This window comes from Haliaeetus leucocephalus, unplaced genomic scaffold (assembly GCF_000737465.1).
Source record: "Haliaeetus leucocephalus isolate CR32 unplaced genomic scaffold, Haliaeetus_leucocephalus-4.0 Scaffold450, whole genome shotgun sequence".
Classification (NCBI taxonomy): Eukaryota; Metazoa; Chordata; class Aves; order Accipitriformes; family Accipitridae; genus Haliaeetus; species Haliaeetus leucocephalus.
In genome coordinates, this window is record NW_010972886.1 from 1976740 (window position 1) to 2003569 (window position 26830).

The following is a 26830-nucleotide window of genomic DNA, read 5'->3' on the forward strand; positions in this document are numbered from 1 at the left end:
CTGAATTGACAAATGGGAGTAGATAAAATAGTGCCGTTTTACTGAAATTGCTGACAGAGAGCAAGCGCCATATTCCACTCCATGGCTGTCAAAAAGCATGAGAGAGAGCTAGTGGGAAGAGGTTGTGAATCATTTGGGGATCTTCCTGTCTGAAATATTTGATACAAATACCCTGTATTATAAACATTCTATTTAGGTACTTTTATGGAAGCATAGGATGAAAAAGAAAGAATTAGATGAAAACAGTTGAAAACTCACACTCAGACCTCTGCAGTTCTCCTGCACAACTTTAAAATGTTCATTCAAGTCCAATTTCAAGCTGATCAAATAGAACTACCCATAACCAAGAAATAAAAATAAAACATCCTTTGTGGGAGACAAAATAGAGTACTTTGACCAGTTTATTTTATTGCTAGTTATTACTGTCACCTCTCCAGATAACAGGTTGCTGCTCACCCAGCTACTTAAGATGACTAAAAACTCACATCTGGGCTCCAGTTAGTTATCTTTCAAAAATACCCTCTCAGAAGAGAGACGATTTCCTCATCCGCTCCCTCTGCAGTCCCCATCTGTGGTTTCCACTGGTGCCGCAGTGGGCTTTCGCCTCCCATCCCCTGTTATTAAAGTCCCTAGGCGAGTGCCCGGGAACATCTGCAACTGCAGCTCTCCTCTCCTCAATGGCTTTGGCTGAAACTCAGAAAGCAAGAGATGAAGTGACTTTGGTTCCTCACCCCACTCCCTCTAAGTAGATTTGGTCCTACAAGTCACTTACAATTTTTCCTAAGTAGTGTTATATGAATCCTTCCAATTTTTAAGACAATAAAAGCTGGGTTTCCCGAAGCATCTTTCCCTGTCCTTAATGTGGAATAATGGCAAGCAGGCTGTTCTCGTTGCAGTTGGTCAATGAAGTTTGCCAGGGAAAAGTGGTTTAATCAGAAAATGTGAGTGCCTCAGCTCAGAAATGATTTGTGGCAACTGGCTGAATGCAGACTCTTGCAAGGCCCCAAGTATTTTTCAAGTCCTGGGAGCTTCGATTCCAGAGCAGCACATTCAAAGCTTTTGCAGCTACTGAGGGAAAATTGGTGGCATTTGTTACCTTCACTGCTGCTGTTCAGAAGTGGGTAGGTGATGAAGTTAAAGGAAATTACATCAATTTCACATAGTTATTGCTGAGATGACAGGCAGTGCATGGATTTTCCAAGGGAATATCATGCGTCTGAAAAATATCCGTTTTGTGGGAAGTTGCAAAACACATAATTATCCACAACCTGGAAATTTTTCCAGTTCTCCATGAGTGTTTATTGCAAAGAAGTTGTTAGCATTTCTTCCAGGCGTTTCTTAACAAAAAAAGGAAACACAACATGTAATCTGTGAGCTGTTACTCATTCTTTGAATAATGGATGCTATTTTTTGCAAAGGCCCCAAGCAACGCACGGGCAAGTTTTCTCAGCATCTGTAGGAAGGTGGTATAGCAACAGTTGTTGAAGGAGAAGGGATGGAGGAGTCTTCATATCGCTTTTGTGGTGTTTACTTTTCAAAAACTGGATTGAGTTTCCAAACATTCAGTGGGGAAGCATTTGTCATCCCTGGGATTTGTCTCCTGCATTGAGGGGAGCGACAGGCAGGGGATTGGTCTCCTGCTATCACCAACTATATGTAAACGCCTGGGTTTGGGGATTTATAATGAGATCTCAGGAGATCGGTTCTGCTATTACTAATTGCTATTACTCATTTGAATGGGAAGATTGATTTAGACATCTGTGGTAGGGGAACTGCAAAGCACTGCAGAGCTGTACGTGAAATTAAGGGAAGTGTTGTTGTGTGCAGTCCCTTCTGCTCAAGTGAGTTTGAACGCTAACAATCAAAGGTGAGGGCCCTGACTCCAGCAAAGCATGAGCGTGATGTTCACCTTGTGCTGAAACCTGTTCCCGCCACCCCAGACCTTGTTTCCCAGTACTGGGACCAGGGCAGTGGCGGCTGCAGCAGAGGCACAGGGTTCCTCCAGCCTCCTGGGCACAGCCAGTGCAGCAGGCTTACCTGCCCCTTCCCAGTCACAAGGTAAAGCCCTGCATGGTGAAAACGGTCAGTTATTCCATATTCCATGTCTGAAGACATCGCCCATGTTTGTAATAATTGCATACGCCCTCCGCTGTAAGCAGCAGGGCAGGCTGAGTTCAGCGGTTGCTGTTCTCCCACCATCCTCGCTCTTACAAACAGATGGGCCTCATGTACAAGCCATGTCTCAGTTGCATTTAGCTAACAAAAGCAACAATCAAAATCACCACTGAGTCCACAAAGAATAATGAGGATTAGAGTCTCGTCCAGTGTGCTGAGAGGCTCATTTGCATTCCCTGATCTGGCTGTTCCCCATTTTTCCCGGTTATGAAAGGACCACCCCTACATCTTTCTGTCCCCAAGACAAGAGAGCTAAAAAGCTTTCGTTGATGGAGGGGAGTGGAAGATCATGTTCATCACATCTCCTTTATACATAATTCTCACACATTATACACTTCTGCAACAATTACAATTTATTTTATGCCTCTCCAGAAAAATGCACCAGTCGTCTCCGTGGTCGCCCTGTTTACCATCTCCGGCTGTGGGAGCCGGTACCGGCCAGGTGCAAGGACAATAGCTGGCTATTCATTTCTCCGCACCAGCTGTTCCCCTCAGCATGCACCGAGTCTGGGTCCTGCCGATGACAACCCTGTTATAGCTGCTGCTGCTGTGAGTTTAATTTTATTTTAAGAGCTAATCCAGACTCATCATTCTGAGAGCGTGCATAAGTATAGCAAGCGGTAAGTATATTTTGCAGAAAAGCATATTCCAGGTTTTAAATCTGTTACAGAATAGCTTATAGGTCTGTGTGAGCTTTTGGGTGTTTTTTCCCCAGACTCACGGGAGGTGTGGACTGGTATGATTAGGTAACACCAGGTAGCAAATCGCTAACCTGGTATCGGCGTCCACCAATTCTGTGTTCCAGCATATGGGTCAAATACACCTGATAAAAATGAGTGGATGCTGAAGAAGAGCCCACAGTACATCTCAGCCCTGCAAAGACCCCAGAGCCAGCAGATCCTGTTTCTTGGATTTGCTTGTGAGCACAGGAGTCGGTCTGCACCAGGCAGCCTAGAGGTCCTAGGACAACACTGCTGCTGGGTTTTTGCTACATGGACCCCCAAATGAGAGGAGAGGAGAGGATGCTGCTATTAAGGAGTTCATAACAAATGGATGCCACAGGAAAGAACAGAAAATTTGCTTACAAAATGTCATGAGGTCTTTGAAGCCCAGGTTGAGGATCCAGGCCCTAGTCATTTGCTTTCAGGAGCATGAAATCCATAGTTTCCCATTTAAAAAGCAAGTAAGACTATCTGGGTTTTCAGGGAAATTCTGGTTCTGGTTTCAAGTTCTGCTGTTCACCAAAACATTATCTGCAAGGTTTTAAAAATTGCTTTGAACAAGACATTTGTAACAGAGGGGGAGATATAAATTGCAGCTGTATGAAAACAATGCAAAAAATGAGAAATTAAACTCGGAGAATCTTTTCTTAGCCTCGATGATGTCATTCACAGATCTCTTCCAACTAATTGTTTTAAAATTAATTTTTCAACTAATTGCTTTACTTCCAAATGTTTTTCATTAATATTAAATGGAGACAAAACTGACTGTCTTATAGCTATGGCAGTTACATTTAACTTGCATCAATGGAGATTTTCCTTCCCCCGTTTCTTCTCCCAGCTCAGTCTATTACAGTATCAGTCAAAATTCCCCACCGAAGAATGTACTTCTGCCTCTAACATTTCTGCTCGCTTCCCTCCAGCTGGGAGGAGGAATTTGCCAGTACTTTGACCTTTCTCTCTCTACTAATCTAACTTGAGTCAGTAGATGCCAAAGGTAGCCTAGTTATTTCATATTTTTCCAGTTTTATCTGCTGATAGTCTGTCATTCTTTGTGTAGACTCAGGTGTCTGAAGAATAGTACATTCTTTTCTTCTACAGGCCAGCAAAACGAGACAAATGGGATGCTGTAAATACAGTAATAAAACCCCGGAATAAATGAAACTTTGAGAGAGGTCACTCAGAAATAGCTTCAATTCCAATAGACCTTGTATTAGTGACTCAAAATCATGCACATAGACAATTAAACCGGTAGTTCATGCTGAGATACAGAGATGGGGACTGCTGGCTATTTTTTATGAATATTGACTTTCCTTCCAGGAGATCTGCCTTCTCTTCCCAGCCATTCCACATGTTTACAGTGTGATGTTGAGCACATCATCCTCTCTCTTTAGTTTAAAATTTCCCACTCATCAGAATAAGGACCATGATATGGCCATCCTTTGTAAAACGCCTTGAAATCCATGGATGAAGTCAAGACTTACACTGATAAATCACCAGTTGTATGCATTTACAGAGCAACTTCTAAGACCCTCAGAATGCTATCCTGAAATTATACAAAAATGCATGCATTAATTCAGGAGTATTCTAGTTAAAGTTGTCTGAAAAGGCCGTATTCCTGGTTCATGGACAATTAGCCTTTTTTTTTTTAATTCAGTTTTGGCCCAAATCATACCAAAATCAGAAATGATTAATATTTCCTGCAAATGGGAAGTTCCAAGGGAAAAAAAATAAGATAATCAGAAATACCAAGGAAGGGTGGCTTCCAAAAGAAATTACATTCCCGAGTGAATCCTGCATTATAGACAATGGGTGCCTCAGAGTGGGGGTAAGGAGGAAAAGAAAATTAGTCTTGCAGGATGCCTGAAGAGAACCAGACACACCTTGTGTATTTAAATTCCTTTTCCTCTTCTTTTTGTGTTTTAACCTTAACGCTTAGCCAAAATCCAAGGTTCTGTAGTCATTTTCTTTTAGAAAGAGAAATTAACGATAAGAGAGGCAGGTGTCTTTGACACAGCTCCACTCGTTTACAAATACCGTACAAAATCTTGCTTCCTTGAACAAGGCAGAAACCAGCAAGCTGGAGACAGTTTCTCAGAAGGGGGTCTGACATGGCCAGCCACCAGTGCTCAGCCCAGCAAGACCCCAGGAGATTTTCCCAACACCATCTTCCCTGTGCTTATTCATGCCATAACTTACACTTGGCTTCCCCTCCTCCCTCTCAGGTACACAGGTCCTCCGGGGCAGCTTGCGTGAAGGCACTGTCCAGGCAGCGAGTGTTGCACCATGAAGTCTCTCTCAAAGCCCCTGCTGCTGGGCACAGCATCGAATTAACAGAGTCCATCTCAGAAAATTTCAGAGAAAAGTTGAATAAAAGCTCTCAGGGCAGTCTGGAAGCTCAAAAAGGAGAAGATAAGAGAACCCCAATGTACTTTCTTCACTACCAAAAAATACCATTAATGTGAGGGCATTTATTACTCTGGGCCCGGCTGATGCTGTAAATGTCTGAGATAGATAGATTGGTGATTTTCAGGAGCAGACTCCATTAAGTAACAATTCAGGACACTTCTGCCACAAGAAATAGTCAGGATGACATGGGCAGCATGGGGATGGGTAAAGGTGATAAATAACACAAAGGTGGTACACAGATGCCAACAGCATCTCAGCTTGGCACAGCCATCACTGCCAGACTCAACCTCCTTGCCATTCCTGTCACAGGCTGAAAGGTCTGTCTTGCTGTAAGAAGTAGAAGTCTTTTCAACTCCCAAAGGAAAAGTGGATTGTGTTATCACAGACTCTCACACCAGTAAACGTGCATCAGCTCAGTGTAAACGATAATAATGAAATTGTAGTGTATATGTAATCTCCAGCAGCAAAAAAACTGCTACCAGTCAGGAAGGAGGAACTAGAAAAAAAATTGAGAGGTCTTTTTCATTATCTAATTTGCAACCGTTCCTTGATTTCTCCAAGTGAGGCTGTGGGCTCTGGGATAGATCATTAAGGCTCCTTCCCTCTTTTCTGTAGTATAGACCTCTGCACTATAGAAAAGAGAAGCTGGCATTGGAACCTGCAGGGATACCATGAGCTCTAGCAATTCTAGTGAATCTATGGAGATTTTATGGATGATAGTCCCAGGTACATGATCAAAAGAGCTGAGTTTTTTTATTAAGTTCCCTCATCTCTAAGAGCAAGAGTACTTCTGTCAGGTATTGAGTTTAGATTTAGGTTGCAGTGTTGTTCACCACTCTGTTACAAAAGTCAAATAGATTTAATGTCCAGACATGTAAATCCTCTGCAGTGAAACAGGATTGAAAATGAAGTTGCAGAATGAAGACCAGTTAATGGGAGTGTACACATGAATGGCCTGTAGGGTTTCCTCATTAACTGCTGTGCTGATTTATATTGTTGTCATTGCAATCTTTTTGTATAATGTTTCATTATATTTAAAGAATATTGTTATAATTAGATTGAAATTTGTCTTCATGGGAGGCATTGCCCTCAGTGAAGGACAAGTATGATATTCCTGGGCAACCTGTAATGCAATTTGCCACCTACAGCTGCCAGCTCATGTCCACCAGGTCTTCATCACCGTGCACGGATCTTCATCACCATGCACAGGGCCAGCCCAGAATCTGGGGAATGGATAACAAGGTGATTTCAAAACATCTACATCTACACTAAGCCTTCATGTAAAATACAACCAACCACCTTTGTGGGGGACTGAAGAAGGAAAAATCCAGGCACCTCCTTCCCTGGTTCAGGAAGGGTTGAAAGCAGCTCTTTCTTCTGGGGTTCGTGCTCACACTGCTGAGACCAGCCCGAAGACCACCTGCCCAGGGGGACGCATGCATGCACTGCAAGTAATCGCACTCTGTACATCAGACTGTAAAAACAAAGACCAATTAATCATCATTTCACCTTGTCAAGTAAGTAAGTACTACTACCCTCATCTTACAGGAAAACTGAGTCATCAAGCTATCACAGAAAGAGCTGGGGCCCGTGCCAGGACCAGGAAACAGGTATCCAAACTCTCCAGTTTGCTTTCACCCTGCTTCTCTCAGGCAACAAAACTGATTTCGCGCAGAGTCAGACTCGAGCTGGCTCCTCTGGAACAGGGGAAGGCAGCAGCCAACCTGTTCTGATGTCCCATGGACCATCATGGGCAGCAGGACCCTGCTCTTTCCCAGGAGGACGTTGCCCTTCCTAACTTTTGGCTTCTCATAACTTGTTCTTTGTTTGTTGAGAGGAATTGGAGTCTCAAGAAGCCCCACGCAGTAGTTCTAGGGGCTTCTGGTTGCTTCTATAGTAGCAGACACAAAAAATAACAGTGACAAGCTTTGAAAACCAGCTAATGTTTAATTTCCATTCAATTTTCAACATTTTGTATGTGTGCGTACAAACACAGGTGCAGATTAAAAGCTTCTCATTAAAACATAAAACCAATAGCCTGGGTTTTCCTTAAACTCCAAGGCATCACGGTAGATGCTTCACAGGTGCCATAGCTTACTCTTTTCTTTACAAAGGCAGACCAATACAAACTTCTTGCTCCTGTTGTTATAACTCCTGTTGTTATAACTAAGTTATAACAGTAACTATAGCCCAATCCTATAGACTCACACCTTGTAGGCCCATGAGGCTGCCTGTCTTGAAATAAGCATGCCGGTATTGTTCAGCCTGCAGCCCTCTCCTCTCACAACAGAACAAAGAAAGAAGATATAATAAATAAATTAAAAAATCCCCAACATAAAACTTAGCAGAGAAAACAAAATGCTTGGCCAAACCTAGCTCTCTCAGGGAGTTGACAGTTGATTTACCCTACTAAGCCATCAGTAATTCTCTGTGCTACAGAAGAACTATGTGGTTCAGCTTGTTCTCTCTCGACGTTGGTGCTGGAATCCCCTAACCACATACTCAGGAATGGATCCTTTTATCAAAAAGCTTTGCTCTTTGCACCACAAGTGTTCTATGTACCTGATATTGCCCTTCCATTATACCCTTGGATGGGATTGGCTGAAGTGATGTGGCAGCAATGTGCTGACAGCAGAATTTAGCCCCAGTTTGATGGGATAAGGCAAACATACAGATTTTGGCACTTACTTACATTCAGGAGGGCTAATATCAAGGAGTAGGTCTCTGTGGACATTACTAGCTCAGTGGCAAAACTCTGCTGATCCAAATTCAAGAGACCAGTCTCAAGGAGGACATTGTATTAGGATGCTGGGAGAAAAGGAAAGAATTGTTCAAAGGCTGAAGTCGCTGGCCCAGCAGCAGGAATTAGAGCTCACCATAGTTCTGAGGTTACATATACCAGCGGGGACTCCAGCTGTACGGGTAACCAAAGTGCAGTAGATCAAAAGGAGTATGAGGAAGAGACAAGGATTTGAACCTGGCTGGAGGAGTCCATCTCCAGACAGGTGCAGCCTGAGTGAAGGTGGTGTTTATGTGCGCAAGGGTAGAGGGGACAGATTTTGTGCTTGCAGCTGGTTAGGGAAGGAAATAAGCTCTGCCCTTTTCTTTCCAGAAAGTAAAAAGATAGCCTGTTCTGCACTTTAAAAAAAAGGAAAACAGGAAAATTTCCACACTGGACTGTTCCTACTCCACCTGTACAAATACCTTTGTATCCACTGGCAACAAATCTGGAAGGTCCATCTGCTTCCAACCAACACACCAAGACTCACTGATCCAACCTCACATGCTCTTATTCTATGTCCTGTCATTTTACCAGATCACAGAAAGGGAAGAGGAGGGAGAAATCCAGCGGATTTACTCTAATCCCTGAATGCAGCTTTGGATCTGCTTTATATGGTCTCAGAGCCACCCCCTTGTCTATATAAACAATACCCTGTGCTGAACAGGCGATTCTGTACAGCCCATGGAGAAGAAAAAGGAGAGAAGAAAGAGTAGTGAGAAACAGAGACAGTATATAGTTTAGGGAAGCATAATATAATAGTGGCAGAGTTTGCATTTTATGCCAAAAAATTCCCACCAGTTTTTTTGGCTTTTTTACTAGAACTTGCTGAAGTTAAGAGACAGAGAGTAATTTTACAGACTCTGACATGTTTAGCCAAATGATAGAGCAAAAAGCTTGGGAAATACCTTTCACATTCAAATGTACAAAATAATACATCTTGTGGTTTGTATCAGCCTGGCTTTCTACATGCCTAGGATTTAAATGTAAATCTTTGCCAAACATAAGGAGTTTATAAGGATGTTAATCACGTAGCCCTTTTTACAGTGTGCAAAGTGATTTGAAATCATTGGGGAGCATTTATACCTTACGGGGAGTGTTCCAGGTTAGAAGACTGCAGTTTGCAGCACTGCTAAGACATATAAATCACTTCAGCTATAGTGGAATGTGGTGATTTGAAACCATTGAGTTTGGAAATGGAAAAAAGACGTGATCTTGAAATATTCAAACTGCTTTGAATATGCTGAGTCCAATCCTACAGCCCTGATTGAGACATCTTCAACAAACATCAAAGTACAAGCTGCAAGATCAAATACTTTCTGCTGGAAAACTTACAGTAAAACTTACCCTTTCTAGCCCTGCATATATTTAGAAACACTGGGCCTAATTGTATAGCAGTTTGCACTTGGTGTAATCACCTGCCGTAGTGCAAACTTAGCACAAACACCTCTTCTGATCTAGTAATAACTGTACATGGTTTTGCCATTGTTGTGAGGTGCAAAGCTATGATGAATGCATGCTTTGTTCTGCAAGGAGAAAGAAGGTGGAGAGACAATTTCCTTGCTTCCACAAGATTGCTAGGCTATAATAGGCATTATAGTGGGGGGGGTCTGGTACAGGCCACCCAACCAGGAAGATCGAGCAGATGAGACCCTCTATAGATAGATAGGAGCAGCCTCACGTTCACAAGCCCTGGTCCTCATGGGGGACTTCAACCACCCCAATATCTGTTGGAGGGACAACATGGCAGGGCATAAGCAATCCAGGAGGTTCCAGGAATGCATTGTTGATAACTTCCTTTTCCAAGTGATAGAGGAGCCAATGAGGAGAGAGGCTATGCTGGACCTTGTTCTCACCAACATGGAAGAGCTGGTAGGGAATGTGAAGCTCAAGGGCAGCCTTGGCTGCAGTAACCACGAAATGGTGGAGTTCAAGATCCTTAGGGCAGCGAGGAGGGCACACAGCAAGCTCGCTACCCTGGACTTCAGGAGAACAGACTTTCGCCTCTTCAGGGATCTGCTTGGTAGAGTACCGTGGGATACAGCCCTGGAGGGAAGATGGGCCCAAAAAAGCTGGTTAATATTCAAGGATCACCTCCTCCAAGCTCAGGAGTCTTGCATCTCAACAGAGGAAGCCAGGCAAAACCACCAGAAGGCCTGCGTGGATGAACAAGGAGCTCCTGGAGAAACTCAAACACAAAAAGCAAGCCTATAGAAGGTGGAGGCAAGGACAGGTAGCCTGGGAGGAATACAGAGAAATTGTCCAAGCAGCCAGGGATCAGGTTAGGAAAGCTAAAGCCCTGATAGAATTAAATCTGATCAGGGACGTCAAGGGCAACAAGAAAAGCTTCTACATGTATGTCGATGATAAAAGGAAGACTAGGCAAAATGTGGGCCCTAGGACGTGGAGAAGGCTGAGGTACTCAATGACTTTTTTGCATGAGTCTTCACCTGCAAGTGCTCCAGCCACACCACCCAAGTCGCAGAAAGCAAAGGCAGGGACTGGGAGAATGAAGAACCACCCACTGTAGGAGAAGATCAGGTTTGAGACCATCTAAGGAACCTGAAGGTGCACAAGGCCATGGGACCTGGTGAGATGCATCCGTTGGTCCTGAGGGAACTGGCAGACGAAGTGGCTAAGCCACTATGCATCATCTTTGAGTTGTCGTGGCAGTCCAGGGGAGTGCCCACTGACTGGAAAAGGGGAAACATAACCCCTATTTTTAAAAAGGGAAAAAAGGAAGACCAGGGGAACTACAGGCCAGTCAGTCTCACCTCTGTGCCTGGCAAGATCATAGAGCAGATCCTCCTGGAAATGATACTAAGGCATATGGAAAATAAGGAGGTGACTGGTGACAGCCAACCTGGCTTCACTAAGGACAAATAGTGCCTGACAAATTTGGTGGCCTTCTGTGATGGGGTTACAGCATTGGTGGATAAGGGAAGAGTAATGGACATCATCTACCTGGACTTGTACAAAGCATTTGACGCTGTCCAGCATGACATCCTTGTCTCTAAATTGGAGAGACATGGATTTGATGGATGGACCACTGGGTGGATAAGGAATTGGCTGGATGGTCACACTCAAAGAGTTGCTGTAAACAGCTCGATGACCAAGTAGAGACCAGGGACGAGTGGCATTCCTCAGGGGTTGGTATTGGGACTGGTGCTGTTTAACATCTTTGTCGGTGACACGGACAGTGGGACTGAGCGCACCCTCAGCAAGTTTGCCGATGACACCAAGCTGTGTGGTGTGGTCAACACACTGGAGGGATGGCATGACATCCAGAAGGACCTTGACAGGCTTGGGAGGTGGGCCCGTGCAAACCTCATGAAGTTCAACAAGGCCCAGTGCAAGGTCCTGCACATGGGTCAGGGCAATCCCAAGCACAAACACAGGCTGGGCGATGAGCAGATTGAGAGCAGCCCTAAGGAGAAGGACTTGGGGGCGTTGGTTGACGAGAAGCTCAACATGACCCCACAATGTGTGCTCACAGCCCAGAAAGCCAACCGTACCCTGGGCCGCATCAAAAGTGTGACCAACAGGTTGAGGGAGGTGATTCTGTCCCTCTACTCCATTCTCGTGAGACCCCACGAGTACTGCGCTCAGCTCTGGGGCCCCCAACATAAGAAGGACATGGACTTGTTGGATGGATTCCAGAGGAGGGCCACAAAGATGATCAGAGGGCTGGAGCACCTCTCCTATGAAGACAGGCTGAGAGAGTTGGGGTTGTTCAGCCTGGAGAAGAGAAGGCTCTGGGGACACCTTACACCAGCCTTCTGGTACCTAAAGGGGGCCTACAAGAAAGCCGGAGAGGGACTTTTTACAAGGGCATGTAGTGATGGGACAAGGGATAATGGGTTTAAACTGAAAGAGGGTAGATTTACATTAGATGCAAGGAAGAAGTTCTTCACTGTGAGGGTGGTGAGGCACTGGAAGAGGTTGCCCAGAGAGGCTGTGGATGCCCCATCCCTTGCAGTGTTCAAGGCCAGGTTGGATGGGGCTTTAAGCAACCTGGTCTAGTGGAAGGTGTCCCTGCCCATGGCAGGGGGCTTGGAACTAGATGATCTTTAAGGCCCCTTCCAGCCGAAACCATTCTATGATTCTATAATAAGCAGAAAAAGATAGAAAGATGAAGAACACCTACAAAATTATAGCAGTTACATAAAAGGGAAGTAGAAAAAGAATGGAAGTGCAGCAGCTTCATTGCTACAAGCAACATCAGCCAGAGAGTAGGAAAACATTATCGTCTCTACCATCTTGCCCTCTAATCTTCGTCACAGGCAGTCTTGAGGACTGGAGGGAAAACAGGCCTTGAATCGTTTTATGTATTATTTATACTGGACCTGCACTGTCTGAGACCTAGTACTGTGCTAATAGGAAATGTTAAGAAAGGAAAGCTCTAAAAAAGATTTAGGAACAAACAGCTGCCAATTGGTGATGCTCAGTAAGATGTAATTACTGACACTGGATCAGACGGGATGTGTTTAAATATTACACTTGCTTCTAAAAGCTATTGTGTATCCACAAAGAAAAGAATAAAACACATTTCCAAGTTCACCCAATTTCTAAGCATACCAAAATCGTTCTTCTGAAGAAGAAGTTTCCCTGCCTTTTGCCATGACTTAGTTCAGCAGTAAGGATGACATGAGAGAGCAAACTGGACTTGTATGTGCAGGTTGTGAGGAGTTACATATTTAGCTTGATTAATATTTGCTATTGCAAAAGATACCTGACCTTTTTTGGAGGAGCTCAGTTGCTACCTCTGTCTCGTAGCAAGCCTTTGCAAGTCTGGAGGGGAGTGGTGACAAGTGCTGTGCCTGCCTTCCATGGAGCTCCCTTCAAGCTTGGACGACAAACAGCATTTTTCAGGTTGCTGCGGTCCTTCTGCCATCTGCATTTTGCCAAAATAGAGCACGAGCCCCTCCGAAGGGGGAGGACAGAGTGTGCTACCAGGAACAACTCATACCTGGATCCAGAGTGAGACCCTGCTTACTCATCTTCCTCACAGAGGACTTGTATGTATAAATTCTTATTGATGTGGAGATAATGCTTATCAATATGTATATATGATTGTAAATACAGCACTTAAATAATTTGCTCTAGACTGAGGCTAAACACTCCAGAATTATAAATGACACCTTCCACGCAGCCTTAATTTGGTTCCTTGTGTATATGCAATGAAAGATAACCTTTAATTAAATGTTGGGGGTTTTTTGGTTGTTTTTTTTTTTTTTCACAGGGATCTTGTCATATGGTGAGAACAGCGATAACATTGGGAATTAATGAGGCCCTTGGTTCATTTGCTCCACCATGCAGGAAATGAAACTTCTGCAAAGAGCAAAGGCAGGAGACTGCAGGAGAGAGCATGTCTTTTGGAATAAAGCAAGTGAATATTACAAAATAAAACTCAGTCATGTCCCTGCCACTGCTACAGACTTCCTCCCTGACCATAACCACAGTTCTGTCATCTGCTTCACGGACAGTGAATCGACAATTTAGACATGACAGGGTGGAAAAGAAGTGTGTGGGTCAGTATAATGTGGGCCGACGTTAGAGTGCCTGGCAGCTTTGAAAATCAGAAAACACCCAGTCTTTGTAAGAATAGGAAGGCACAGAAACAGGACATGACACCCAGTAGGATTAGATACCTATTAATATCCTAACTCTATGTGATGTGATATGATACAGTTCTTACATAACAGAAAATTTGCATTTGGCAAAATTCCCCTTGGGATAGTTTCTAAGCTCCATTCCAACATGTGAATCACCCAAGTTTCCTGAAAGACCAGTTACTCTACTTGAAAACAACAACAGAAAGTACTTCCCCAATTTTTCTTCCTGTTACCACCAGTACGTTAAATGACTTCATTTCGGAGATGAGCCAAGGAGTAGCTTAGCAGCTTGTTAGAAGGAATAAACTGAAGATTTGAAAGCATCCACATAATGATCCTGACCATCGAGGAGTCCATCATCCACATCACAGCGAACCTGAGCAGTCCCAGGCCTGTGCTGTGCCGTGCTGCACATCCAGCGTGGCCTTCAGCCTGTGTTGTGCTGCCCACGTCCCTTGGCCATGGGACAAACTTGGCCACCTCGTTATAAGAGAGGAGCCTGCGGGCAGCTCCTGCTTGGTACCAGTGATTATGTCACCCGCCTGGCCTTGCCTTTACCTGCAAGCGCAGCAAGAAGTTCTCCTGCAAACATCCTTTACGAACAGAGTTGTTTTCTTGTAAGGAAATTATTTAACGGCTCTAAGGACCAAAAAGGAGGAACGTCTCCTCGGAGGGATCTCCCATGGGAAAATCCATCTGGGCCCTCTCTGACGATATGCAAATGCAGGGTGCCCAGCATCGGAAGGGACATGAGAATTACTCACTATCTGTGTTCCTCTCTTTATTCTATCCTATTAAAAGAGCTATTTTACTAATCTATTTGGGCTTGGGCTTTTCTTACCGAGATCCAGAACGAGCCCTGTACCATCTTTCTCTCTTTCCATCTCTTTCTCACCTCACCACCATCCCTGGTGCAAAACAATGTCTTATATGGATGTTTTTAAAACTTTTTGCTGTATTTGTGGGAAACAAACTCTGACAAGAAAAAATTATTTGGAGAGCTACTAAATGTAAGTTTAGATGATACTATCATTTACACCATTACATCAGTAAAGCAGATGTTCCAGTCAGGACTAGGTCAGTGGTGCATAACATGCATGGACAAATTCAAAGAAACAATACTTACTCTGGAGACTTTCCACCAAAAAACCCTGGTGCTCTGGGAAAAGCCACAAGGATGGGCTCTGTGATCAGATGCCTTTACAAGAGTTTTTCCTAGGATTTTTTTTCTAGGATGGGCTAAGACATCTCAAAAGGCTATTTTGTCTACCCATTATGCAAAGGTGGAGATATTTTGCAGTGTAACAGGGAGGGTTATGCTGCTTGGGCTTTAGGGGATGGAAGAGAGCAAGGAGGGATATAATTCTGTTTAACTTACATGTTTAACCTATATATATAAACTAAAACAAAAAAAGAGAGACCTGTAAAACGGACTGCTGTTGTTAGAGGCACAAACTCACATTTTCTCCAACGAGGGCAGAGATACTCGGCCTTTTTGGATAGTCACCCAAAGAGCCACATCTCAGAGGGGCGGGAGGTGGAGGCAGCATGCCCACCCCTCATAGCACGGACCACCGAGTGAGGAGGAGCTGTGTGGGTGTTTCCCAGGCAGAGACAGCAGTGTCCCTGGCGTAGGGCCCCATCTCACAGGCAAGGGCAGGACTGGGCTGAGCACCCAGCGGGACCTCAGGCTCACTCAGGAGTTTCAGCCTGGGCTTCTTCCCCAGGATTGCTGCCTTCCCGCAGCCGGGGGGGGACCAGGTTCACCCAGCAGCCTTCACACCTGTACTACTCCAGTGAACCTTTAAACCTGAAACACATCTCGTGCCAGGTGTATTTTTTTAAACGGTAACGCTAATGGGTTAAAATGATAATATAAACCTCTCTCGTGAGACAAATGTATCTAGAATATGATTGTATGTCCAAGTTGTGGCCTTGGTACCATCTAGTCAATGGCATGGTATCACTAACTACTGCAGTCGTGAAGCCACAAGATCATGACGTTATGTCTGAATAGCTCACAAACTACCTGTGCTGGGGACGGGAACGTGCATGAATAGTGAGTGCAGTGATGAGACGTGTGATTTTCACACCGATTGCCCCCTTACTTCTATAGCCACAGCCATATACATGGCTTGACCGTGTGTGAACTGCCCCATTGAGTCCTAAACATTTGCAAAAATAAAAGTCCTATGAAATGCAGAAACATTCTTAGAAATTTGATGAAAAAAAATGCATTTGTCTTGTGGCCTACCTTAAGCATAGAATACCCTCAGATTTTAAATTTAATAAAAACCTTGCCCTTGTACTGGAGACAGTGGCTTGGAAATATGACCCATTCACAGCCAGAAAAAAAGGAAGGCAAAGAAAAAGCACCTCAAGCATTTTTTACAAAAGAACTTTCCAAAACCTCATCTTTACATCAGCCTCTCGATATTTTTGCAGCCTGACTCATAAAATGCTGAGTGTGTGTGGGAGAGGTAGAGTGGGAGTGAAGGGATGGCGCTGCCATTTTAAAAAAGATTATAAATAGATAAAATGCCAACTGTCTGCATTTTACCCTCAAGACATCATTAACTGCCCAAGATTATTGCCATCATCTATAACTAATAATGCAAAGATGATTAGTTTTGTTTCTTAAATTTGAAGAAGAGTGTCATAAGACTTGACAGCAACACATGCAGCTTGCAAGGTACAGCTCAAGTCAGGATTTTTCTAGACAGTCTCAGTCAAGTTTCTTTTTTTGTTTAAAATGGAGATTATCAACACAGCAATTTAAAAGATGTGCTTGCATGATCACTAGCAGTCTGAATTGCAAGAAAACAAAAATTTGCAGTATCATTTACTTTGCACTATTTATACCACTTACTTCCTCTTGCTTCTGCCGAAGTGAATTGGTTTCGTTTTCCTTTCTGCAGAAGCCCAGGGCGCATTTCAGCCCTGGCTGTCACCCACCGCCACGTCCTGCCAGCGCTTGGGCTGTGGAAGGTTTGACTTTTACATCCAAATGCAAAGCTTGCTGTCTTTGGCTGTTTTAAAGATGTAAGGGAAGCACGCTGGGCACAGGCCTAAACTTAGTGATGACAGTGGGACCGTGGTATTGCGGGTTTTTTTAACCGTTCATTTTCTGGGCTGCATGTTGTTACACTTTTAAGATGAGATGTGTTCAGTAATGTCAACAAAGCTGACAAGACCCTTACTAGGGTGCACGTCTATGAATGGGGTCCCAAGCATGATTGGGAGCTCTTTTTCTCACTGTGCAAGGTATTTGAGAGGGAAACAAGCTAACGTGCACTACAAACTTATGGGTCCCTTCCAACTTGAGATATTCTATGATTCTACAAACCACCAAATGTGTTTACAGAGAAGAAAACAATTCTGAGAAGTCGCTCCATGGCAGCTCCCCGCCATCGGGCCAGCTGGCTGGGCTTGCTTGAATGTAATACAACACAAACGTAAGCACGCAGAGTGGCATTGTTTCCCACAAGACAGAGTAAGACACAGGTTAGGGAATCCCACTCTTGGCTCTGAGCAAACCGTTCAGCCTCGGTGCTGCTAACGCAGAAGCGCAGACCAACTTCCCAAGGAGCCCGAGGCAGAGTGTTTTACGCAGCGGTTTCTCTTCACCTGCTGACGTGTTTTTCAGCGCACCACGTGCCGTGCAGGGGGTAAGCACGCAGGGCCGAGCAGCAACCTGTGCCCACCCGCTGCCAGTGCTCCCAACCCTTTCGAGCCGGAACCGTTCACCAAGATAATGAAAGGTCTCTTAGTGGACCCTTAAGAAGAACATTACAAGACATTTCTGTACAGGGCTGAGGACTACTCAGTGTCCATGCTTCTCAGCACAGGTCCTGGGGGAGTTTAGGCATGAGTGTGTGCTGATCCCCTGCGGACATAAGTCTGCGACATGCAATTTGGTCTTCAGTGCTGGCAATGACAAGCTGGCAATGCCTCTGGGTATACGGAGGCTCACATGATTTTAGGTTCCCAGCAAAGTTTTCCAGTCAAACCTTAGGTGCCTGGACTTGGAGCTACCGGAGTACCTTGCAAATATCACATACTCGAATTTAAGTAAGTAATCCAATGCCCCTGAAGATACCTATAATGCAATTACTTCTGTGTTTGGATCTTGGCTTCTGTGTCAGCCGCTACATAGTGCTGAACTGCTGAATGGTGGCGAGTGTCTTCAACTGCTGTTGCCTTTATGCCTTTTTTTTTTTTTTCCTAAGAAAACTGAAAGCAGATTTCCAAGAAAATCATACTGTGCTCCAAAATACAACTTTATAAAGGAAGCTTTTTAGAACATTAGCTGCAGAGACAGACCAAGGCTTCTTGACTAATAAAGACCTGGCAACAATATGTCTTCTATCACCAAAGCTTCACAAAAGACCTAATTCTGCAAGATACAAACTCTCAATTATTCTAATGCGATCTTCTGTGGTGTTTAGCAGACTTAGCAAAGACCAGAAAACGCAGCTCGCTATATTCCCATTCAAACATAATTGTCATTTACTGAGCGTTTCCCCACTGGGAAAAAATAGTCAGGTTTTGAGTACGTGTTATACCAATACATATGCATAATATGCATATACAAAGACATGGTACCTACTATTGTCCTCTCTGGAGAACAGCTTTAAGCATGGCACGGTGGCCGCAAGAGTCTTAGTGTCACTCAGCTTGTAGTGGTTGTACAGGAATAAGCTCCAAAAAGGAGCAAGGTAATGGACATAATGCTGCTATATTTGTGAAAACGCTGTACTGGAAAATGCTCAGGTCTGACTCTAAGCATTTCTCTGAAAAGAGGTTTGATCTGGATCTGATCTGACAAGAGTCTAGAGAGTGTTTGTGTATCACACTACTCCCTCCCCAGGTTACCAGCCTGGTATTTAACCTCCCCAAGTCGCTCAGGAGCTCTGGTGGAGATAAGCATAATCTGCGATGACATCTAGGCTACACCACAAGATAATGCATCTTCTATTCAAAATACCTGCCAGGAGACTCACTTCAGCTGCTTAAATATGCATCTACAGTGCATTTGTAGCTAAAGCTGTACTCGGAGTAGCAGAACTAAACTGAACTGCCACCCTCAGGAAAACTTTATTAGAACAACTTCACATTAAGCAGTTTACGTAACTAGATCTTAAATACACTGGCTTTCTAGAAACACTGTCAAGCACTTACACTTAACTAACCCATTCAGTCTTTTTTTTAAAAAAAGGAGTACCTGGAAATATTGACCATAAAGATTCCTTTAAATCATTGGACCGGAGCAACTCTTCAACCTGCTATTGATTTTCTTTGAGAATGCCATTTCAGATCAAAACACTGAAGATACCTTACCATGAAAATCAAATCCTTCAGAGACTGAAGTTGGTATGGGTGCTGGACCTTTGAGCATAGACAGACCATTGTTTTTTAGCCTCACCTGTAACATTAACAGTCTTGACTTGGATCCTGTCTGCATGTATTGGGGAGCACTAAGCAGTTCTTTTGTCCATGTCATTTTCTCTGGTACGTAATAAATGCACCAAAGGGGACAGTTTGGATCTTTTTCATAAGTTTATTGGACAGTTTCCAAAGTAAAAATTGACAGGTCTGTAGGGAAGCAGAAAGAAACCCAGAGTATTTCGGCATAAATCATCATCTTTTGGGTTGCAAAACAAAGTATGTCACACAGACTTTTGTCCTGAAAGGTATTCAGGCTTAAATATGTCACTGGGTCACCAAACTCATATTCTTCAACCTAGCCAGATCACCTGTTCCAAATCACTGTCAGAGCACTGAAACATATTGCTTGGTCTAAGGGTTTGTTTCCCTTCAAATTGCTTTGTTCATATTTAGTTCTACCCTTCATGGCTGGCTTTGGAATGAATCGCTTACAAATCAGAAAAAAAGATCCATTACAGACCAAACATCCCGTATTTGCTTGAGAAGGACATGAACAAGAACATGAATTGTGCAAAATTATTGACTTTGCCAGCTTCCAAAAGAAATGTACATTGGGCTTTTTTTCCTTTTGTAAGTCCTTGAAACCACAATTCCCATCATACAATTACCAGACAGAGGATTTTCAGGTAGTACCGAATACATGAGTTGTGCTGCAGGGTGTAGACCAAACTTTTAGGACTGTACTTTTATACTAAGTGGAGGTGATACAAAGATATTAATGGTGAGTGTTTTGATATGGAACCATAAGGCCAGTCCTGCGGCATTCATTGGTTCACACTGCGTCATCTTAGCAAAGGCTCTGCAACTACTTAAACATACTTAATAGTCACTTTGTGCTGCTGGAGTAGAAGAGAATCTCAGCCTATTTATGAAACATCCAACTATTTTAAAATAAAACTGCTAAGTATCAGTGGCAATATAATCAGTTTTCAGCATGTAAGAACTTCCTGCTCTTACTCTTGTTCTTTCCTTCAAGTGTTTTTTGTGACAAAGAAACTAAGTAAAGAAAACCAACTTTACACAGATATGAATGGCAAAAGCAACATTGCTGTCACTGACGAAATCCCTTGAAGTAGAAAGAACACCTCCAGCAAAGCTTTGGAAGGGAGATGAGAAGAGAGCAAAACACAACATGCAGTTTCAAAATTCATTCCAACATAAGAGGCATGTAAAAGATAATATTGCATACATTTCAACCCTTCCTTTGCTCAAGTTTCCAGCAAAAACCCGTGCTCACAAGAGAAACAGCTGTGAAGTTTAAGATGTTACCACCCCTCGCCAGAGGTTACGCAAATCTGCACCTCAGCGCCTTCACCGCTTAGTCAAAACCACTTTGAAAAGCACATTTATCTCCAGTCACTGGATTTTGCATGGTAACAGCTGAAGTGAGGTGAGGTGAGTGTGTACACTCCACTCCATCAGTTACTCTAACAATCCCTGCTGAAGACATAATGGTAACATCTTAAATTGTACCAGCTAGATTTGCCCTGGAGCTCACCTAACCTCTCTTCAAGGTTCTACCATGCTCTCAGATTTTATGCAGATGGAGACTGAATTTGCTAAGCTACTCTTTCACTAATTTCCCAGCATTGTCACAGGCAGGTAACAACCCTGCTGACAATTCTTTTCTGCTGTTGTCAAAGATCTCTGTACCTTCCTACTTCCCAGCAGTCAGGAGAATGACTTGATATTTTGGAATCACTGGTGCTCCTGGCTGACCTACAAACTTCCTTCAGACCCATCGCTGGCAAGGACATGAATCCATCACAGGAGACTGCTGACTGTGCTACTGTTTACAAGAATAAGTAAGGCCTTCCCCATAGTTAGCTCTTCTATTATTGTGTTAAGCGCTCCAGGAACTACATCTTGTGTCCACGCCATTTGCTGTGGTAATTATTTCCTTAACAGAGGTGTGGTCCCACATATGTGATTTTCTCTGAAAAAAAGTATTTAGAAATAAAGTCAACGGTGCTTGTATATAACCTGAAGTGAAGAAAGCCTACATGATTCTGGGGCCAGTAGACACATTAAGCATTTCACTGAGGGCAAGCTCTTGGATATACATCCTTGTTCCTATTGTTCCTGTTCTGCTTTCAGAAACAGAGGGAAAACGAATCTCAACTCCCCTGGGCAGTTATATTCTCCTCTGGTTGTTACAAATTTGTTTTAGTGCCAAGTTTCTCTGTCTCTTTCTACACTGTGTTCCCAGAAGCCCTGAATACATTTATTAGCATTGTTAAGAGAATAAGTCCAAAACAAGACAGACATAAAGGTCTCTTCACAGTCCCATCTCAGCTCTAACTCAGCACTGAGCCTTAAATTTACCAGGGTTTTTTGGTTTTTTTACTAAATTTTCAAGACTGAGGCCCCTTCAGTCCTTAAAACCGTCGTGAACATGCACAGAGAACTACATCCTGGCTGGGGCAGGCTGGTGCTCTCCCATACCAAAACCGGCATCTCAGACAATCACAAAGCACTTGGTATCTGTCAGCGTACTCAGGCTATCCTGAGAACCCAGACAACGCCTCAGGCTTTCGACAAAATAGAGAGAGGGAAAAAAACCTGTGGTTATTGGTTAATGCAGACCTGTCTAGTCTCACCCTTAATGCAGAAGGCTTGGCCTTGGTCCTTCTTTCCACCTGTGGGGTGCAGGGGGGGCAGGCACTTGTCAGCTCAGGTCTAGAATCAGAATAGCTGCATTGGAGTAAGAGGGCACTGGAGCCAGTAAGCTGTGCTGAGTTCCTGCTCTGCTTCTCCGCTCCAGCTGGCTTGGACCCAGACAGCTCAAGTTTCTTTGCATATCACTTCCCTGCTCTCCAGATTCTGGGGCCAGCACAGGCAGAGGCAGCCCAGATCTGTTTGCACACAGGATTTAAGTTGTTTTCCTGTTGTGCGAAGCAGAGCAAACAAAGATGAAAGGGGCAGCAGCTGGAATTACACAGCTTTGTAGAGATTCCATAACCATGTGTGCATTTCCTGTATCTGGAAATAAGGAGACACTTTTCAAGCTTTTTGCACTTGTAAAAAGCTGCTAAGTAAAGGGAAATTCACCCGTCCTGCAACTTTAAGAGCTGCAGCTGCAGAGTGGAAGCACATAGCAGTAAGCAGTTCGCTTACCCACTGCTGCTTTCCTCATGCAGCAACTCTTTCGCCCTACTGGAGGGAGCATTTTTACCTGCTAAGAAGAATTAGAGTAAGCTAGAACACAATCAAAAAGGCTTTTTTTTCCTCCCCTCCCACTTTCTGCCTGGAGTGATATAGAGAAAGTATGATTTCTGTGAGGAAAATAATCACAACCTGAAGCTGCTGTACCATCTTCTGGTTAACACTGCCTGAAAGCATTCAGGGATGTCCTCACCCACTTCCTTCAAGTCTAGATGACAAAAACAATGAAAGCATATTACACTACCAGAGATGAATGAGGTACATCCATCATTCATGGCTTTTTGTGCACAATCTGGTCACTCCGAAGGACGGTCATTCTTCAATTGAATCATGCTGCAAAATTATTTCTGTCTCACTGTCATGCCTTCTGTACAGTTACTTAACTATGTTCCTTACAGGAATTCAGTTTGCTTTCATTTCAGATTGCAAATAAAACCAGAAACAGCAGCACTAAGAATTACATAAATTTAAGTATGTGCTTTTATTTTATACGTTCATGGCACATTTTGATTTGTAAACATTAAATTACCAGTCCCCTTCTTCATATGTTGAAAATAACCACCAGACATTCAATGGCATTACCTGAGATTTAAAAAAAAAAAAAAAAAAAAAAAAAAAAGAGAGAGATCTGGCATCTTTTACCTTACTCACATACAGTACCATTTTAGGAAGAATTACAAAAGGGAATGTTTTCCAAAAAGGACAGTTTCATTTTGACTATAAAGATATAGAAAATACATCAAAACACCTTAGAATGATCAGCCTTATTCAGAGGATGTTGCAAGTCACTGTCTCAAATAATTCCATTAATGCATAGCCGAAATACTGCATCAGTCCTGCAGCAGCATGATATCAACGTTGTCATGAACACCTTGTAGAAGTAGCTCCCCTTGATAAGTGACAATCTTCCGTCGTTTTGCAGCCTTAAGAGTTCCCACTAGGGCTTCAAAGAGGTTGGCACACTTCTCATCAGCAAAGAGCACACCAAATTTCACGCTCACTTGTCCATCAGCATCTAAATCAAAGATACAACATGAAAACACATGTAGATTTTCTTTCAGTTAGGAGATTACTGGGGAAACAAAGTGACATGCAGTCAGAACGTTGAAAGTAAACCCCATGGTGATTCCCAATTTATTGGGGACATATTATGAATGCTGACAATAAATAGTAGGCAGAACTCCTGCCTGGTATGAATTTCCCTCTTTTCCAGAGACTCATATCAAGGACCACATATCTGATATGTTTATTTTTACTGATGACTTTCTGAAACCTATGACCAGCACAGGCTATTGAACCTCTTCAAAGCACAAGGAGGAAATTAGTTTTAAATAATTAAAGTGTTAAAATATTTTTTTTCAAATAATTTCTTTTCACTTATTAATATTAAGGTTCACATTGAAAAAGCTGCAACATAAATTCATTTCTCACACAAAGCAAGAATTTTAAAATATATGTCAAGGTTAGCTAGCTTATTCCTAAAAGGCAGATGCAGTCATACAAAACTCAAGAAACACATATCCGTTTAGGTTTTGAAAAACAAATGGAACTGAATGAAATTGCATCAGAACTGAAGTATATGAGCAGGTAGCACATCCACAGATTGCACAAATATTTGTAACGAAAGAGGAGTTTTAACAATTAAAAACAATCTTAAGAGAAAAGGCTACCTTCTAAGCAAGTTTGGGACTACACCTACAACTCCTGGATTAGTTTTAGGCATACAGATCAATTCCTTCCAAATAATACTATGATGAATAGAATTGAAGTGTATGAATTCTGAAGTTCAGAAGTTACCTAGGAAGGAGGTGGAAGGAAAAGGTGCAACTTTCTTCTTTGATGGCTGTAGCAAGTATTGGAAGTCTAAAGAAAAGGGTTATTTTGCAGTTGATTTTAGTGGGAGCAGGATTTCAGGCCTACATTCTCTGTGCTGTACAGGCTTAAAGCTTTAACCTCGTAACAGAACTACTTGAAAGGATGGGATGCAGGGAGTACTATACAGTCCAACATTAAGTATATATGCAAATTTTCAGGTTACCTGAGCTTGCTTAATTATATGTGCCAAGTTCATAGGTTGATATAATATGACTACATCTGTATGACATGTATGTCATACATGTATGTATAACATGGCTACATTTGTATGGTCAGAGGTATTACAATACTTACTTTTGGTTCCCAACCGCCGAATCTCCTCAACTAAGAGGCTAATTTCATGTTCCACATTCATTGTGATCTAAAAAGTAAAATAAATTTTGACAAAGTTATTGGGACACCTGTAAATCCTTTGCGCCATCTTGGCCTGCTCTCAGTTCATCAGGAATGTCACAGCACTTTGTAAATCCCAGTAGCCTGGAGACACACGGCTCCAGGATAATCTGCAATTTCAGTCTTGAATGGATAGAGCCTCCACACCTCCACTTTTGAGAGGAAGTGAACAGAAACTACAACGTCAGTACATTCTAAACACAAATATAAGGAGCTAATCTCGAAATATGAAAAATGTGGGAAGGTCAGGGCCAGGGGGTGGGGGCCAGGGGAGTTCTTTGTTTCAAAGAATGAGCCTAGGCTGCCACAGAATCAGAGCATCCTGGTAACGTGACAGGTCTTCAGGGGCTTTGCACTTTATATCAACGCCTTCAATAAAAATGGAACATCTTCCTTCAAATTCCTCTCTGGGATATGCGGTAGATCTGGTTTTTTAAACCACACCACAGCTTTCCACTTGTCCTGGCAAGATACCGCAGACATGCAGCTGGTTACAGGAGCTCTACGCACACAGAGCCTGACAGGACAGCAGCTACTGCACGCCTGCTACTGAGCATGGAACTGAACCAGAGACAAACTATGCGAGTGTCCTAAGGCGGCCAACATTTATTTCCATTCATAGTGATCCCAAGGAACCACTACACTGCCAAACATATCCCTTCCACCTCTTAGCTGTGAAACATGGCTATTTTCACCAATGCACACCAATGTCTTGCAACGGTTTAGCCATACGCAGCTGAGTAGATGGCAACACTACAGTCACACAAAACACTATTTGGCTACAAAGCGTCTATGGTTAATAACTGCAGGCACTTCTGAAAGGTGTTTTGGGATCTATGCTCTGCAAAGCAGTATCAACACAATTAAACCTTTAGACATGGAACTCCTTAAGCAAAAACTGGCATCAAGGTAAGCACAAGAAACCGGGCCCCACAGACAAAGCAAAGCGTCAAATGCAGCTTCCATAGGTGCTAACAATGCAGTCTGGAACAAAAGCTATAGAGAGCTTCTGGAGCTGAGCACTGTCCAAAAGGGGCTCAGTGAGCTCTGAGACCCTCTCTGTCGTTCAAGAAACCAGGATTTCTGCACAGACCCGGCAAGTAAGCAGAGTTAAAAAATCGACATCTGGATGCATCACAAACTCTTCCTAGGAGAAAAGCTTCCCCTCCTTTCTTTATTGAATTAAAATAGGTGAGAGTGACATAGTTCCACCCCCTGACCCCTCATGATTTATCCAAGAGACAAAAAACCTTTGTAACAGAGTCTGATTTTCAGATCCTGAATTCACTTGCAAAAATCTGTCTTTTCAACATGCAAAATGGAGCAAGCTTAGTATCAGCACAGTTTTCAGGCAAAGCCCCATCCAATCTACAGTTTCATCCCTAACGCGTGGTAACAACAAACGCGTAACATTGCAACAGGATGCGCTGCGGTGGTAGCGCCACTGCAAAGCTGCCTTAAAAGGGCATGGCAGCAGGGCTGCAGAATTTTAATTGCCTTAGGTGAACTCTGCAAACTTTCAGATTTTGTTTAACTGAGCACTAAATATATTGTTACCAGTCACCGAGGAAAATACGACCCATCTACCAAAAAGCTTACCCTATCACCATTAATTCGTCAAACTGCCAGTTTTAATATTGGTCATTACAATGGCATAATTAGCTTCTTTTAACTCTAAAGACTTTTCAACTCTTTAAATTCACGTTAATTTAAAATTCTTTTCCCTCATACACATACACTGCCAGTTTAAATAGCGACATTTAGAACTTTTAAAAAGTACATTTTTATGCAACACTTTTGAGACCGGAGAACCGCGGCTGTGTAAGGAGTAAGGAAGAAGGGATTCCAGGTGTTTTAAGCAGACTTAAATATTTACTTTATATTGTCATATACTCGACGCACCAACTGTCAAAAGTGCACGCCAACTGTTAAACTCTTAGTATTTCTGAAGCCGATACACCGCGGAAGGCCAGCATGATTTTTCAGTACGCAGTACGAAAACTAAACTTCTCTTTATTTGCCGGAAATTCCCCCGACCGTCATTTAGCTCCAATACGTCTTTGTAACCAACCGCACCGGGCTCTCCCGTTGCAGATGCTGCAAATACCCGAGAAGATGGCTCCTCGGCGGGCCCGCGTTCGGAGGCAGCGCGCTGTCCCCTCCCCAGCGAGGACACCCCCCGACCCGCGGCTCCCCGGGCTCCCCCGGCACGGCACGGCACGGCACGGCACGGCACGGCCGGGGCTCCCGCC

At 43.4% G+C, this 26830-nt stretch overlaps 1 protein-coding gene across 2 annotated transcripts in view; it reads right to left on the reverse strand.

Annotated features, from left to right (window-relative positions):
* Positions 1-22777: 22777 nt before the first annotated feature.
* Positions 22778-26830, reverse strand: part of ABRACL (ABRA C-terminal like) — a 22137-nt gene continuing 18084 nt past the window's right edge. The window contains exons 1-3 of one of the 2 annotated variants that reach the window (XM_010574618.1): positions 26686-26768; positions 24480-24546; positions 22778-23325 (exon numbers count right to left, since the gene is read on the reverse strand). In XM_010574618.1, coding sequence (XP_010572920.1) covers positions 23141-23325; positions 24480-24540 — 246 coding nt within the window. In that variant the 5' untranslated portion in view covers positions 24541-24546; positions 26686-26768 and the 3' untranslated portion in view covers positions 22778-23140. Of the gene's footprint in view, positions 23326-24479; positions 24547-26685; positions 26769-26830 lie in introns of those variants that run through there. The other variant, XM_010574619.1, reaches the window with a different exon arrangement.